This window comes from Dipodomys spectabilis, unplaced genomic scaffold, assembly GCF_019054845.1.
Source record: "Dipodomys spectabilis isolate Male_0828 unplaced genomic scaffold, ASM1905484v1 ptg000108l, whole genome shotgun sequence".
Lineage (NCBI taxonomy): Eukaryota > Metazoa > Chordata > Mammalia > Rodentia > Heteromyidae > Dipodomys > Dipodomys spectabilis.
In genome coordinates this window covers 11199773-11213854 of record NW_024870785.1, presented here as the reverse complement: position 1 = coordinate 11213854, position 14082 = coordinate 11199773, and the positions used below count along the sequence as shown (strand labels likewise).

General features: G+C 41.1%; 1 protein-coding gene across 4 annotated transcripts in view; it reads left to right on the top strand.

Annotated features, from left to right (window-relative positions):
* Myo5a (myosin VA) overlaps nucleotides 1-14082 on the top strand; it is a 126834-nt gene that overhangs the window by 53969 nt on the left and 58783 nt on the right. For all 4 annotated transcript variants that reach the window (XM_042687448.1, XM_042687446.1, XM_042687447.1 and 1 more), the window contains exons 10-21: nucleotides 183-448; nucleotides 2154-2235; nucleotides 5255-5395; nucleotides 6135-6260; nucleotides 7123-7206; nucleotides 7351-7512; nucleotides 8057-8154; nucleotides 8816-8902; nucleotides 8984-9092; nucleotides 10357-10568; nucleotides 11704-11860; nucleotides 13564-13803. In XM_042687448.1, coding sequence (XP_042543382.1) covers nucleotides 183-448; nucleotides 2154-2235; nucleotides 5255-5395; nucleotides 6135-6260; nucleotides 7123-7206; nucleotides 7351-7512; nucleotides 8057-8154; nucleotides 8816-8902; nucleotides 8984-9092; nucleotides 10357-10568; nucleotides 11704-11860; nucleotides 13564-13803 — 1764 coding nt within the window. The remainder of the gene's footprint in view (nucleotides 1-182; nucleotides 449-2153; nucleotides 2236-5254; nucleotides 5396-6134; nucleotides 6261-7122; nucleotides 7207-7350; nucleotides 7513-8056; nucleotides 8155-8815; nucleotides 8903-8983; nucleotides 9093-10356; nucleotides 10569-11703; nucleotides 11861-13563; nucleotides 13804-14082) is intronic.

Sequence of the window (14082 nt, the reverse complement as noted above, 5' to 3'; positions counted from 1 at the left end):
TGCTGCTCAGATGCTGGCTTATGGTTAATTATACTATTATCACTCATCAGGATTGAGTAATCTGAATGTTTGTTTTAACAAAGAAATTGCTGAGTTGTCTCTTTTCCCTCTTGGTTACGTCTTTCAGGAAATTCTTACTTGATTGAGCTGGCCATAAGAAATAACCTGTTCTCTTTTGACAGCCCAAGCACGAACCCCTGAGCATCTTCTGTGACCTCATGGGCGTGGATTATGAGGAGATGTCTCACTGGCTCTGCCACCGGAAGCTGGCCACAGCCACCGAGACGTACATCAAGCCCATCTCTAAGCTGCAGGCCACAAATGCCCGCGACGCTTTGGCCAAGCACATCTATGCCAAGCTCTTCAACTGGATTGTAGATCATGTCAATCAGGCACTCCACTCTGCTGTAAAGCAACACTCTTTTATTGGCGTGCTAGACATTTATGGGTAAGGACATTGGCTACTGGTCTTCCAGAGAGTATTGTTGCTTTTTTTTTCTTTTTTCCACATTAAAAAAATTACCATCAATTAGTTGTACAAAGGAGTTTCATTAAGACATGTCCAAATATACATACAATGCACTCAGCCCTCCATCACACTTCCTTAACCCCTTCCCTGAGAGCATTTCTCTCCAGAGTATTTAGTATCTGAGTATTTGTCTCCTTTTGGTGGGGAGAAGGAAGACCCTTACCTCAATTCAGGAGTACTTTGATGATGATAATAGAATTGCATGAGACTAAAAAGGAAAAAGAAAAGAAGGAGGAAAAGTTGCTGGGAGCTGGTGGCACATGCCTGAAATCCCAGACTGAGATCTGAGGATCACAGTTCAAAGCCTGGGCAGAAAAGTCTTGTGAGACTTTTTTTTTTTTGGGGTCCGGTCGTGAGACCTGAACTCTGGGCCTGGGCGTTGTCCCTCAGCTCTTCAGCTCAAGGCTAGCGCTCTACCACTTGAGCCACAGCGCCACTTCCGGCTTTTTTCTTTTTGCTTATGTGGTGCTGAGGAATCGAACCCAGGGCCTCTGGCTTGCAAGGCAAGCACTCTACCACTGAGCCACCTTCCCAGCCCTTGTGAGACTCTTATCTCTAATTAACCAGTAAGAAGTTGGAAGTGGAGGTATGGCTCAAGTGGTAGAGTGTTAGCCTTGAGTGAAAAAGCCAAATGAGAGCACAAGGCCCTAAGTAAAAGCCCTACTACCAGCATGGTGCCTCAGATTTAACTAAAGCAAAAAAGTTAGGTCAACTCCTGAGCTAATTAATTAGGCTCATGGGTGGAATTAATTGGCTGTCAGATTCTTAGGTGATAAATTAGTGGTAAATTATCACTGAATTTCTAAAACCCTAATTTCATTTGCTAATTTTCCTTTTCTGAATATACAAATTGCCTGAGTGATGGCTTTATTGGAATTTTGTGTTCTCTACTTGGGGATGAATGAGCCTAAAACACTCTAGGTGGTGAGCACCTTTGCAGGCTAGGGCCTTTAAAAAAAATCTGTCTCTTGACTCATGTTTACCTACTGGGTACTTAGTCAATTCTTCTGATTTACAAAGCTTTATCTCTATAGATGTATAGAGAAAGTTTTGTAATGTTGGGAAGCTTCTTATTTTTCTTCCTAATGTGCACATTTTGAATATTTTTCTAAAATTGTATTCATTTTGCTGGGTGCTGGTGGCTCATGCCTGTAATCCTTACTACTCAGGAGGCTGAGATATGAGGATCAAGGTTCAAAGCCAGCCTGGGCAGGAAAGCCCTGAAACTTTTTTTTTTTTTTGGTCCGGTCGTGGGGCCTGAACTCTGGGCGTGGGCGCTGTCCCTCAGCTCTTTAGCTCAAAGCTAGCGCTCTACACTTGAGCCACAGCACCACTTCCGGCTTTTTTTTCTTGTTGCTTATGTGGTGCTGAGGAATCGAACCCAGGGCCTCAGGCATGCAAGGCAAGTGCTCTACCACTGAGGCAGCTTCCCAGCCCCAGCCCGTGAAACTTTGATATCCAATTAACTACCAAAAAATCCATAAGTGAAGTTGTGGCTCAAGTAGAACAGTAGCCTTGAGCTTGCAAGCACAGAGATAGCCCCTAGGCTCTGGTTCAAGACTCAGTAATGGAGAAAAAAAAGTGTTTCTTCTCTTTTCTTCCCATTTTATTTTTGGTATTACAGGTTTGAAACATTTGAGATAAATAGTTTTGAACAGTTTTGCATAAATTATGCAAATGAAAAACTACAGCAACAATTCAACATGGTAAGATTTTTTGTTTTCTTCTTTCTTGAATATTGTTCTGCTATAAGTCATTTTCTCAAATTCCTAGTGTTTGTTTAAGGCCTGGTCCCTGAAGTAAACTCCTGGATTAAAATTTTCATCAGAGGGAAGTGGCGCTGTAGCTCAAGTGGTAGAGCGCTCACCTTGAGCTGAAGAGCTGAGGGACAGCGCCCAGGCCCAGAGTTCAGGCCCCACGACCGACCAAAAAAACAAAAATTTTCATCAGAGGTTTAGAAAACAATGAAACTGCTCAGATACTAGCTTGGGAGCTCATGGCTCATTCCAGGCTGGGAGGAGAGAACAGGTGATGTACTACCCCAGACATAAACAAGAGGTGACTTGGACAAGCAAAGAGAAGGAAAAGAAGCATTGAAACTGCCGGATGCTGGTGGCTCACACCTATAACCCTAGCTACTCAGGAAGCTGAGATCTAAGGATTATGGTTTGAAGCCATCCAGGGTAGACAAATCTGACAAAGCCTTATATTCAGTCCACTAAGCCTCCGACCTTCACAGACACAAAATTGGGGGTTGGTTAAAGTCAGGATGGCAAAAGGTATATAGAAGTAGATTTAACCTCTTATTTCCTTTCCCTTTCCTCCTTGCCTCCCTCCCTCCTTTCCTGCTACCTGCCTGATGACCTCCTTGTTTTCTGATACTGAATAAGCAACCTGCTCACTTTGTCATCAGAGGACTCTGCCATAGTGCACCCTTGTGTGTCTGCACATTTGGTTTATCAGCTGTGGCCAGGAGTTTGGGGTCTTCAAGTAAAGAGCTTGACAACATAGCCTTGCCCCTGAGCTAGGGCTGTAGTTGAGGGAAATTGGTTGAGGGAAATTGGTATCAGAAACCATGTGGTTGGCAAATTTACTGCTTGGAGCTATTTGAACTCATGCCCATGTTTTTTGGCAATGGAACATCCAGAATTTTTGATACACCATGGAGTTTTCCAAATCAGATGCATGTGTATAAGAAATAAGTTCTGTTTAAGGTCTAGACTAGTGTTTCTGTTGTCAGTCTAAGACATGACATATAAATGAATGAAATTTTTCAGAAGATAGAGTTTATTGTTTTGGAAGATATTGGTACCATCCATCAAGGCACCCTGCTGACATATAACACCCTTATTTACCTCATTAATCAAAAGGAATAAAAGTTTGCTAATTAGCATGATATAAATATTCACATGGATTTTTCCCCCTTTTAAACTAGGGCTATTAGAGCTGGTTAGGCGCTAGACATTACAGTAAGCAGAGAATAAAGGGAGAATGTTCCAGGTACACTAGGATTGTGTGCAGCAGAAATCACCCAAATTGCATGGGGCCTCAGGTCCTAGAAAAGATGTGTTGTCCGATCATAGTCACAAAAGTCTGTCTTCACAGAAAAATAACCAGATGTGTGACAGACCCAAAAAAGACAAGAAAGAAAGCTGGGCACCGGTGGCTCATGCCTGTAATCCTAGCTATCCAGGAGGCTGAGATCTGAGGATTCCAGGCAAGGAAAGTCCATGAGACTCTTATCTCCAAGTAATCACCAGAAAACCAGAAGTGGCGCTGTGGGCTCAAGTAGTAGAGTGCAAGCCTTCAGCTGAAGAGCTGAGGGACAGTGCCCAGGCCCAGAGTTCAAGCCCCACGACTGAAAAAAAAAAAAAAGAAGAAGAAGAAGAAGACAAGAAAGATAAGGAAAGGAAAAGAGAAACCCTCTAAGCACAAGCAGTGTCTTTAGCATCTGTGGACCAGAACTTGGAATGTTGGCTGCCGGGGCTGAGGTAGAGCAGCCTGAGCATGAGCCATGGCTGGATTGCTCTTCCCATCTGGACCAGCTCAGCTCCTGTTCATCTTCAGAACTTGGATCCCGAGCCTTTCCTTCCCACCCTAATCACTCTGTGTTGAGACTAGGCGAGGGCTCTTACTCTCACAGCCTATCATGCTTCCCTTTATAATCCAGTCCCATTTGTGACTTTGTCTGCTTTGTTTATGGTTTCCAAAGGGCACTGTCTATATATATATATAAAATTTAATGAATAACTGGTGATGAGAGTGGCAATGTGGATGATGGTTGAAGTCTTTGGCAGAAATAAGCAATGGATTGGTAGTGCTTATAACTTCCTGAAGTGTGGGATGTAGAATTCAGAAAAATGAGTCCTAGATTCCCTGACTGAGGAGAATAAGAAAAACAGGTGTTATATAATTCAGAGGCACGTGGATTTCAGCACCACAGTCCCTTGGGAGAATTTGTTATTCTGCAAGTTTTGCCCAGGCTGTTGAGTAATCTGGAGGCCGTCCATTGTACATAGTTGATCTGTGCCAACCAAAGGCATTCCTGTGTCCCATGTTGTTAGCATCCCTGTCAAATTGCTTAAAAAAGCAGAAGTACGTAGTGCAGTTTGGAAATAGGCATAATCAAATCACTAAGATAACTACATTTATCTGGCTTATTGAAGTGGTACATTCCTGTAATCCCAGAACTTTGGAAGGATTTTCAGTCTGAACTACATAGTGAATTCCAGCTTGGGCTACATATTGAGACCCTGTCTCTAGATTTTATATATATATATATATATATATATATGTTTTGGTTGGTTGTGGGGCTTGAACTCTGGGTCTGGGCACTGTCCTGTGCTCTTCAGCTCAAGGCTAGCACTCTACCACTTTGAGCCACAGTGCCACTTCCAGTTTTCTGGTGGTTAATTGGAGATAAGAGTCTTATGGACTTTCCTGCATCGGCTGGCTTTGAGCCACGATCCTCAGATCTCAGCCTCTTGAATAGCTAGGATTACAGGCGTGAGCCACTGGCGCCCAGCTCTGTTTGTAGTTTTATTTGCTCTTTTCTATGTATCAAATATACTCCTCCAACAAGAGTTGTTGCTATATGAGTTTCTCTTCAATTATATTAATATCTTAGCATTTTAATGAAAATGTGTTTCTCGACTCCATTCTTTCTGACCAGAAATGGATCATTTGGTCCAATAATGCCTACTTTTATTTTCTTTGTTATTCCAGCATGTCTTCAAACTGGAACAAGAAGAATATATGAAAGAACAAATCCCGTGGACACTTATAGATTTTTATGATAATCAGCCTTGTATTAATCTAATAGAATCTAAGATGGGTATTCTAGACTTGCTGGATGAGGAATGCAAGGTGAGATGGCTTTCTAGAGTACCTGGAGCATCAAGAGAGAGAGGCAAGGTCAGAAGGTAGTGGGTTCAAGCAGAGTTGTTAGTATACCACGGTATGTACAATGACGTGCCACATGAAGTGCCATTGTGGCAACCTCTGACCATCATCCTTTCATTCTGAAAGGTCACTATACCCCTCAAGGATTCTAGTTGTAAGCCATACTGGGACAATTTCTCTTCTTGTTTCAGATAATTATCAATTATGTAATAATTGATTTGAGATATGTGCTTGCTACCACTTTTTTAAAAATAATGTTGGTTTTTAGTTTGCTTATATTTAATACATTTTTTAGGGGCAGAGTGTAGTGAAGAAATGGAAGATAATTGGGCACTAGTGGCTCATGCCTGTAATCTCAGCTGCTAAAGAGGTTGAGATCTGAGGATCATGGCTCAAAGCCAGCCCAGGCAGGAAAGTCTTTGAGACACTTTATCTTCCAGTAACCAGCAAAAAGCTAGAAGTAGATTTGTACTTCAAGTGGCAGAACACCAACCTTGAGCAAAAAAGCTAAAAACCAGAATCCAAGACCTGAGTTCAAGCCACAGCACCGTACAGACAGACAAATAGAGAAACAGATAGAAAGACAGACAGAATTAGCAAACTATTAGGTAAAAGCCAAAAAATGCTCTCTTGGCAGCCAGTGAAGAAAAAGGGTCTCCGTGTTCAGTATTTTCTTCTTTCCTTCTTTTTCCTCTCCATGTAGATGCCCAAAGGTTCAGATGACACTTGGGCCCAGAAATTGTATAACACACACTTGAACAAATGTGCACTCTTTGAAAAGCCCCGTTTGTCAAACAAAGCTTTCATCATCCAACATTTTGCTGACAAAGTAAGGAAACTGTATCTATTTTCTTTTGTAATACTTAAGTGGGGAGAAAATAGTGAAGAAATATTTTTCCTTACTCATACTTGATTTTTTAAAAGTCTTGTAGAAAATCAATTGTTTTCTTTCTTTAACCTAAGTTAAATTATATGCCTCATAAATGTGAGATTACAGTCCCTTGTCTACAATTTTGAAATCTAGAAAACTCTGGAAACTGTCTTTCCATAGCTTACTTAGCAGCTCAACTAGATTTCTGACCTGAAATGAACATGAAAGTAACTATTGTCTTTATTCCAGTTAAGGTGGATATTTACAAGTATCCATGAAGAAATATTATTATATTATACATAGATATTATATATAATATAGACCAATGCCTTAGACGATTCTGGGGGTATTAAAATAATGGTACGGGTACATATTGCATCTCTAAATGTGTGAAGAATTCTGAGTTCTAAGGCATAGCTAGTCCTTTGGGTTTCAGGATAGAGATAATGGGTCTATGATACCTTCTGTGATCTGTTCATTATATCTCTACTAGCAAGGCATGGTAACATACTGCCTTACAAATTTTACAGTTTACTTAGCAAATCAGATGATGAAATTATATATATACACAAAAACTGTGTTTGTGTATGTGTGTGTGTGTGTGTGTATGTATGTGTGTGTGTGTGTGTGTGTGTGTGTGTGTGTGTGTGTGTGTGTGTGTGTGTACAGACACACACCTATAGAATCACATTTGTTTCTCAGGAAAAGATACAGATGATGGTACCAGGCTGCTGAGAGCTGGTCATATAGCCTAAGCATTATCTATGATGAAAGTATTAAAACTGTTACTACTTAAAGATAATTTCTCATGTGATTTCAGGTTGAATATCAGTGTGAAGGCTTTCTGGAAAAGAACAAAGACACCGTTTTTGAAGAACAAATTAAAGTTCTTAAGTCAAGCAAGGTAATTATGGATAGGCTTATTCTAACCAAGATATATTAAAGAAAAATCGAATTACTTCCTTAGGCGTTTACTTTGTGTGTATTTGGGGAAGGGGTGATGGGGCTTCTGTTAAAAATACAATTTCCCTTACTGTTCCTGGCTCAGTTTAAGATGCTGCCAGAACTTTTTCAAGATGATGAAAAGGCCATCAGCCCAACTTCAGCCACCTCTTCGGGGCGCACATCCCTCAGCCGCACTCCAGTAAAGCCCACTAAAGGCAGGCCAGGCCAGATGGCCAAAGAGCACAAGAAAACAGTGGGGCACCAGGTAAGTTCAGGGAGCTACTGCTACCATGCTCCCTTCCCTCTGCTTACCTGAAGCCTCAGCTCTTCCTTCCCCAGCCTCACAGGTGGGATGCGAGGATGAGTACTTCCATTACACATGCCAGTCCTGCCCACTCTCTCCTCTCCCCCTGTACTAGACACATGACTATACCAGCCTTTCCCGGAATAATTTTCTCCATCTCAATATTGTGTGCGCACACACACACACCTACCTCTGGTCGATCGAGCTATCTATCTACCTATCTATCTATCTATATCTATCTACCTATCTACCTATCTACCTATCTATCTATCTATCTATCTATCTATCTATCTATCTATCTATCTATCTATCTCTGAGTTAAATGGTAAAGTTTAGGCAAATTTTAAGTGCAAATTTAGCATTCTTGTGTAGTAGCAGCTCCTCTTCTGAAAGTGGATCATGTTCAGAGGTAGGAAGATCATGCCCATTGATGCCATAGGAAGAGAATTCTAAATTGCTTTGACTTGACAAGACTTGATGGCTCTCGTCACCCTTTCTCACACAGTTCCGAAACTCCCTTCACCTGCTAATGGAGACCCTCAATGCCACCACCCCTCACTACGTGCGCTGTATCAAGCCCAATGACTTCAAGTTTCCTTTCACGTAAGTATTTCTCAGCCACAGAACAAAAAGTGGCCGCATTGTGTAATGGTTGCCAAACCCGAGGGAAAAAATAACTCAAGTAAATCTTTATGTCTTAGAAGGAAACTGGGAATTAATAGAATTACTGGAGTTTTTCTTCCTTTTGAGGACAAATTAGCATTCTAAGAATTTGAAATGTGAGATCCACTAAGCAGTTCAGGAAGATACTCTCATGTTCATTTCAGGTCAGAAATCTGGTTGAGCTGTTTAGTAAGCTATGGAAAGACTTAGTTTTCAGAGTTTTCTAGATTTCAAAATTACACACAGGAGATTGTACTCTCTCTTCCCCTTCCCAGTTCTCTTGCTCTCCCTCTGTGTGTGTGTGTGTGTGTGTGTGTGTGTGTGTGTGTGTGTGCGTGCACGCACGCACGCGTGCGTGTGTGTGCTGTGCAACATGAGCTTTCTTATGAATCATAGGAGATGTTTCTAGGTCTTTATTTTCCTGCTAATTGTCTCTTCTCCACTGTCTCATGGAGTTTTCCATTTGGATATTTGCTTCAGCTTCTGAATACTTTCTTTCCTAATTTATCTACTTGGTTCTTTGCAAATGCATCTGAGTCCCCCCTGAGGAACACTGCAGTTTGGTTCTTCAGGGACTGATGGCTGTCATCTGCACATGTAGGTTTGATGAGAAGAGGGCTGTTCAGCAGCTGAGAGCATGTGGCGTCCTGGAAACCATCCGAATCAGTGCAGCAGGCTTCCCCTCCCGGTGAGCCTGCCAACTTCTGTATAAGGGGCCTGTTGGGACAGGTTCCTGGTGCCTTAAGCTGATGTGATTGTCGTTTTATAGGTGGACTTATCAGGAATTTTTCAGCCGTTACCGAGTCCTAATGAAGCAAAAGGATGTACTGGGTGACAGAAAGCAAACCTGCAAGAATGTGTTAGAGAAACTCATACTGGTGAGAAAGACTTTGACTTTCCTTGTCTGGCCTTGCCATTGTGATGTGCGAAAGCCCTGAAAACGTTTGTGTTAAGATCATTAATCCAGATTGTGTGTGAGAGGGGATTGTTAGGGGAACTGTCTCAGTGATCAAGGCTCACTGTCTTTGGGATGCTAGCGATAATGATGATGATGATGATGATGATGAAGAAGAAGAAGATGATGATCCACTATGAGGAAACAGTGTGACAAAGCCTAGACCTAGACTTGAGAGACCAGGCAAGGTGATGCATAATTAAAGAGGGGAAAAAAAGGAGTCTTAATCTAAAGGGACAAAGTCCATCTTGTTAACAGTGCATTTTAAAGGTAAGTAAAATGCCTTAAAGTTAATGGAAACCAGGCAGCAGTAGCTCAAGCATGTAATCCTAGCTACTCAAAGAGACTGAGATCTGACTATCCCAGTTTGCAGTCAACTCAGGACAGAAAACTCTTCAGGACACATCTCCATTTAACCAGCAAAAAGCTAGAGCTAGAGGTGTGGCTCAAATGATAGAACCCTCTGTTTTGGCTTAGAATTTGGATCACATAGTGATCACATAGGTAAGGTGAATCATAGCATGCAGGTGGACTGTTTGGCTCCGCTTAGGTGTAGAAGTCAATAAATATTTAAATGATTCTACTTTGGAGGGGGGAATGTGTTTGAATTTGGATTTTTAAACACGTGCATGAAGTTGTTTATTTTTTAAGAACCATTCAAGGCCAGAGATAACTGTTGGGAACTTAACTTGAATATGAATACCCAGTGATTTTTATTGTTTTGTTTTTGAACTTTGATTTCATGTGTGTTTCTTTCTACCTTATTATTCAAATTGGTGTTTTTCCCCTTCAGCCCCTTATTAGGATATGCAGCCTGATGTAATACTTACAGCCTGGGTCAGTCAGAGGGCATGTCCACATCTCCATTTCCTTGAGATATTAAAATACAAACAAGCAAATAATAGCAGCCTATAACCCTTAATCAAGTTTTGGCCCTCAGAAAATAATTCCAGGGAGAATAATCGTGGAAAGTAAATCAAACTACAGTTTCTCTAGAATTCTATTTGCCCCACTGGCAGAGGGTCAGAAATCTGGCTCCCTTAATTTGTTGTGTGTAGCCCAAGTTTTAGGTTAATAGATTCACCCCTTTACTGATTTCTGCTTTTAGATAGATTGTTTCTCTTTTTTATTTCATTTATGGAGTCTTTATTTCTGAAGAAAATACAATTTTTTTCTTTCTAATATAGGATAAGGACAAATACCAGTTTGGTAAGACAAAGATCTTTTTCCGGGCTGGTCAAGTGGCCTATCTAGAAAAGCTCAGGGCAGACAAACTGAGGGCTGCCTGTATCCGGATCCAGAAAACCATCCGAGGGTGGCTGCTAAGGAAGAAGTACCTGCGGATGCAGAGGGCTGCCATCACTGTGCAGAGATATGTGCGGGGTTATCAGGCTCGATGGTAGGTATAAAGTTCAGCCAATTCGGGCCTTCAGACCTTTGTTTCATACTTTCCTGTGGAGCTGGATGAAGTCATGTTTAAGTCATGCTGTGGAGCAAGTCTGTAATCCTATCTACTCAGGAGTCTGAGATCTGAAGGTCTTGGTTCAAAGCCAGCCCAGGCAGGAAAGTCTATGAGCCTCATCTCTCCAATTAGCCAGAAAAATGCTGGAAAAAAAGCTGTGGCTCACGTGGTAGAGCATACGAGTTTTGAGCAAAAAAGCCAAGTGAGAGGATGGGGCCCTGAATTCAAACCTAGTAGCAGCACCAAGAAAAAAAGAAGTCATATGTTAATTAGAATGGTCATGCATAGGAACTAGTTAATAATGACTCCATTTAGGGAGCAATTAACATTTTATTTTTTTAAATATATTTTTATTGTGAAAATACTGTACAGAGGGGTTACAATTACATGGGTAAGATAATGAGCACATTTCTTATCAAGCATTGTAGCCTCCTGCTTTGTTTCCCCTTCCCATCCCTTCGTGTCCTTCCCCCCATCCCCCCCATCAAAGTTGTAAAGTTTGTTTTTCGACATAACGACTTATACATCTCATAGTTGCAATGGGTCCTCCTGTATCCCTGAGCAATTAACATTTTAAAGTCTTAAAAAGAATTAGATATACTTGAGTGTGCTTGTATGTTAAGACAATGTTAATTTAGATGTGCAAATAGACATGAATTATAGACAAAGACCATTTACTCAAATACTCAGGAAGAACATGGGAATTAATTGTGGATGGATCTAAAATAGCTCCTAATCTGCATATATGGGATTAATGCATACATCAGTCTGCTATGCAGAGAATAGAATGACATAGGGCAGACTGAAGAGCTTACGCCTAGAAAGCATGATCTCTTGTTAACTTCCCTCTCTCCAGCAATAAGGGACCTCCTACTTTCCAGAATTAGCAGAGCTTCAGATGAGATCATGAAAGCAAAAATACATTGAGAAACTATAGATATAAGTAAATATGAATGTTGCTTTTTGGTGCCCATTGTTACATTAAGGCAACTGCTCATTATGCATAAGACATTGACACCGAGTGTTGCTTTTTTCTGATTACTGACAATGCACTGCTCCTTTCTTCATCCAGCTATGCTAAGTTTCTGCGCAGAACCAAGGCAGCCACCATCATTCAGAAGAACTGGCGCATGTACGTGGTCCGCAAGAAGTACAAGATTAGACGTGCTGCCACTATTGCCCTTCAGTCATATTTGCGAGGCTACTTGGCCAGGAACCGCTATCACAAGGTGAGATGTTATTTTCTTTTTCTTTATAATTTTTTATTGAGATTAAGTGATTACATAAATTTCACAGTATTGTGAGATAACAATACTTAGTTAAAGTCACAAACACATTTTAACCTTCACAAGGCAAATTGTCATTATTATGGTGTATAATGTTTGTGAATTCTATGAGCTTTGACAATCCAGCTATTTCTTCTACATCAGGTTATATGTACATTTCTTTCCTTTTGCTTCGTGAATGCTGTTCCCTCTTTCCCTCTCATTCCCTCCTTGCCCTTGAGTTGCTTAGTTTGTTTTCATCAATATCCAGTGCAGCTGATGGGTCCCTCTGTAGTATATTTTCCCCTGTTTCCCTCTGATTCTATGTCCTCCTCCTAGCTTCCCTCAGATGTGCACATATATATATACCATATATGTGGTCAAGAACATGGAGTCACTTAGTAATGATACAACAAAATGAGTGGAGGTCCTTTGTCTCTTGAGTCCTATTCACTTTGTCATATCTCTTTGCATTTTGGATTTAACATCCACATATCAGGGAGACCATGTGCCATTTGTCTCTCTGATCTTGGCTTTCCTTGCTCAAAATGATTTGTTCTAGTTCTATCCTTTTCCCTGCAAATGCCATTATTTTGTCCTTTCTAATGGCTGCATGATATTCCATTGTATATAGGTACCACAATTTTTGGATCTATTCATCTGTAGTGAGGCATCTAGGTTTTTTCCATACCTTGGCTATTGTGAACAGTGCTGCAATGAACATGGAGGTGCATGTGTCCTTGTATCCTGGTTCCTGTTGCTCAGGGTAGATGCCTAGGAGTAGTATGGTTGGGTCATAGGGAAGGTCTATATTTAGCTTTCTGAGGTACCTCCAGACTGCTTTCCAAAGTGGTTGTATTAGTGTACATTCCCACCAATAATGCAATAGGATTCCTCTTTCTCTGCATCTCAGCCAGCATTTGTCATTGGCTAAATTTAGATGTAGGCCATTCTGACTGGGGTAAGGTGGTATCTCAGGGTTGTTTTTATTTCCATTTCCTTTACAGCCAGGGATGATGAACATTTCCTTATGTTTCTTTGCCATTTTTATCTCTTCTTCTGAGAAGTCTCTCTTTAGCTTCCTTGCCCATTTAATGATTGGTTTGTTAGATTTGGGAGGGATTGGTTTCTTGAGTTCCCTGTATATAATGGATATTAGGCCCTGCTGGTAAACATTTTTTTTCCCAATTAGTTGGTTGTCTTTCTAGTTTGGTAGCTATGTCTTTAGCTGTGCAGGGTGAGATGTTATTTTCAACCCCATTTCTTCATTTTACTAACAATCAAATTCTGCATCCATACACAGACCAAGGGGGCTGCTAAGGACATAAGAACCAAAGGGAGATGGCCAACCATTGAAATGTATTTTAAAGCGTTAAGTAATTACATGCATTTACTCAGACATATCCAAGGAAGATTTCTCTCTCCTTTCTCTTCTTGTCCAGATAATTTGAAAAAAGAAGAAACATGAATGTGTAAAAAAAAAAAAAAACCCTGCAAACTTGGTTGCTTTAAGCAACAGTAATTGTTTATCTCATTTTTCTGGAGGCCACAAGTTCAAAAATCATTATCTCTGGCCCAGCTTTTTTATGTTATATCTAGCTCCTTGGCTTAATAAACATGGGTTGGTAGTCTGGTCCAGGCTCTTACATTGTTTGTCCTTTCTGCAGATTCTCCGTGAGCACAAAGCAGTCATCATTCAGAAGTGGGTCCGGGGCTGGCTGGCCCGCACACACTACAGGAGGACTTTGGAAGCTATCATCTACCTTCAGTGCTGCTTCCGGCGGATGATGGCCAAGCGTGAGTTAAAGAAACTCAAAATTGAGGCTCGCTCCGTGGAGCGCTACAAGAAGCTCCACATCGGCATGGAGAACAAGATCATGCAGCTGCAGCGTAAGGTGGATGAGCAGGTAGGTTTACATAGGAGCCCCAAGAATGGACATTTTAGTGTGGTCTCTCTTGATCTGCTGCTTTAGTCTCACTACAAAGTAAAAAAATGATAAGAGTGAGCATAGAAATGATGACAAGCTTATGGTCATTTGGGATTATCATCATTTGTAGTCATCCTTCAGATTACAATCCCAAGGAAGAAGGCAGAAATTTGTTTTTGAGAACATCTTAATCCTAACCCAAACCCCATCTGTGTGTTTGTATTTGTGTGTGTGCCAGTCCTGCGCTTGAACTCAGGA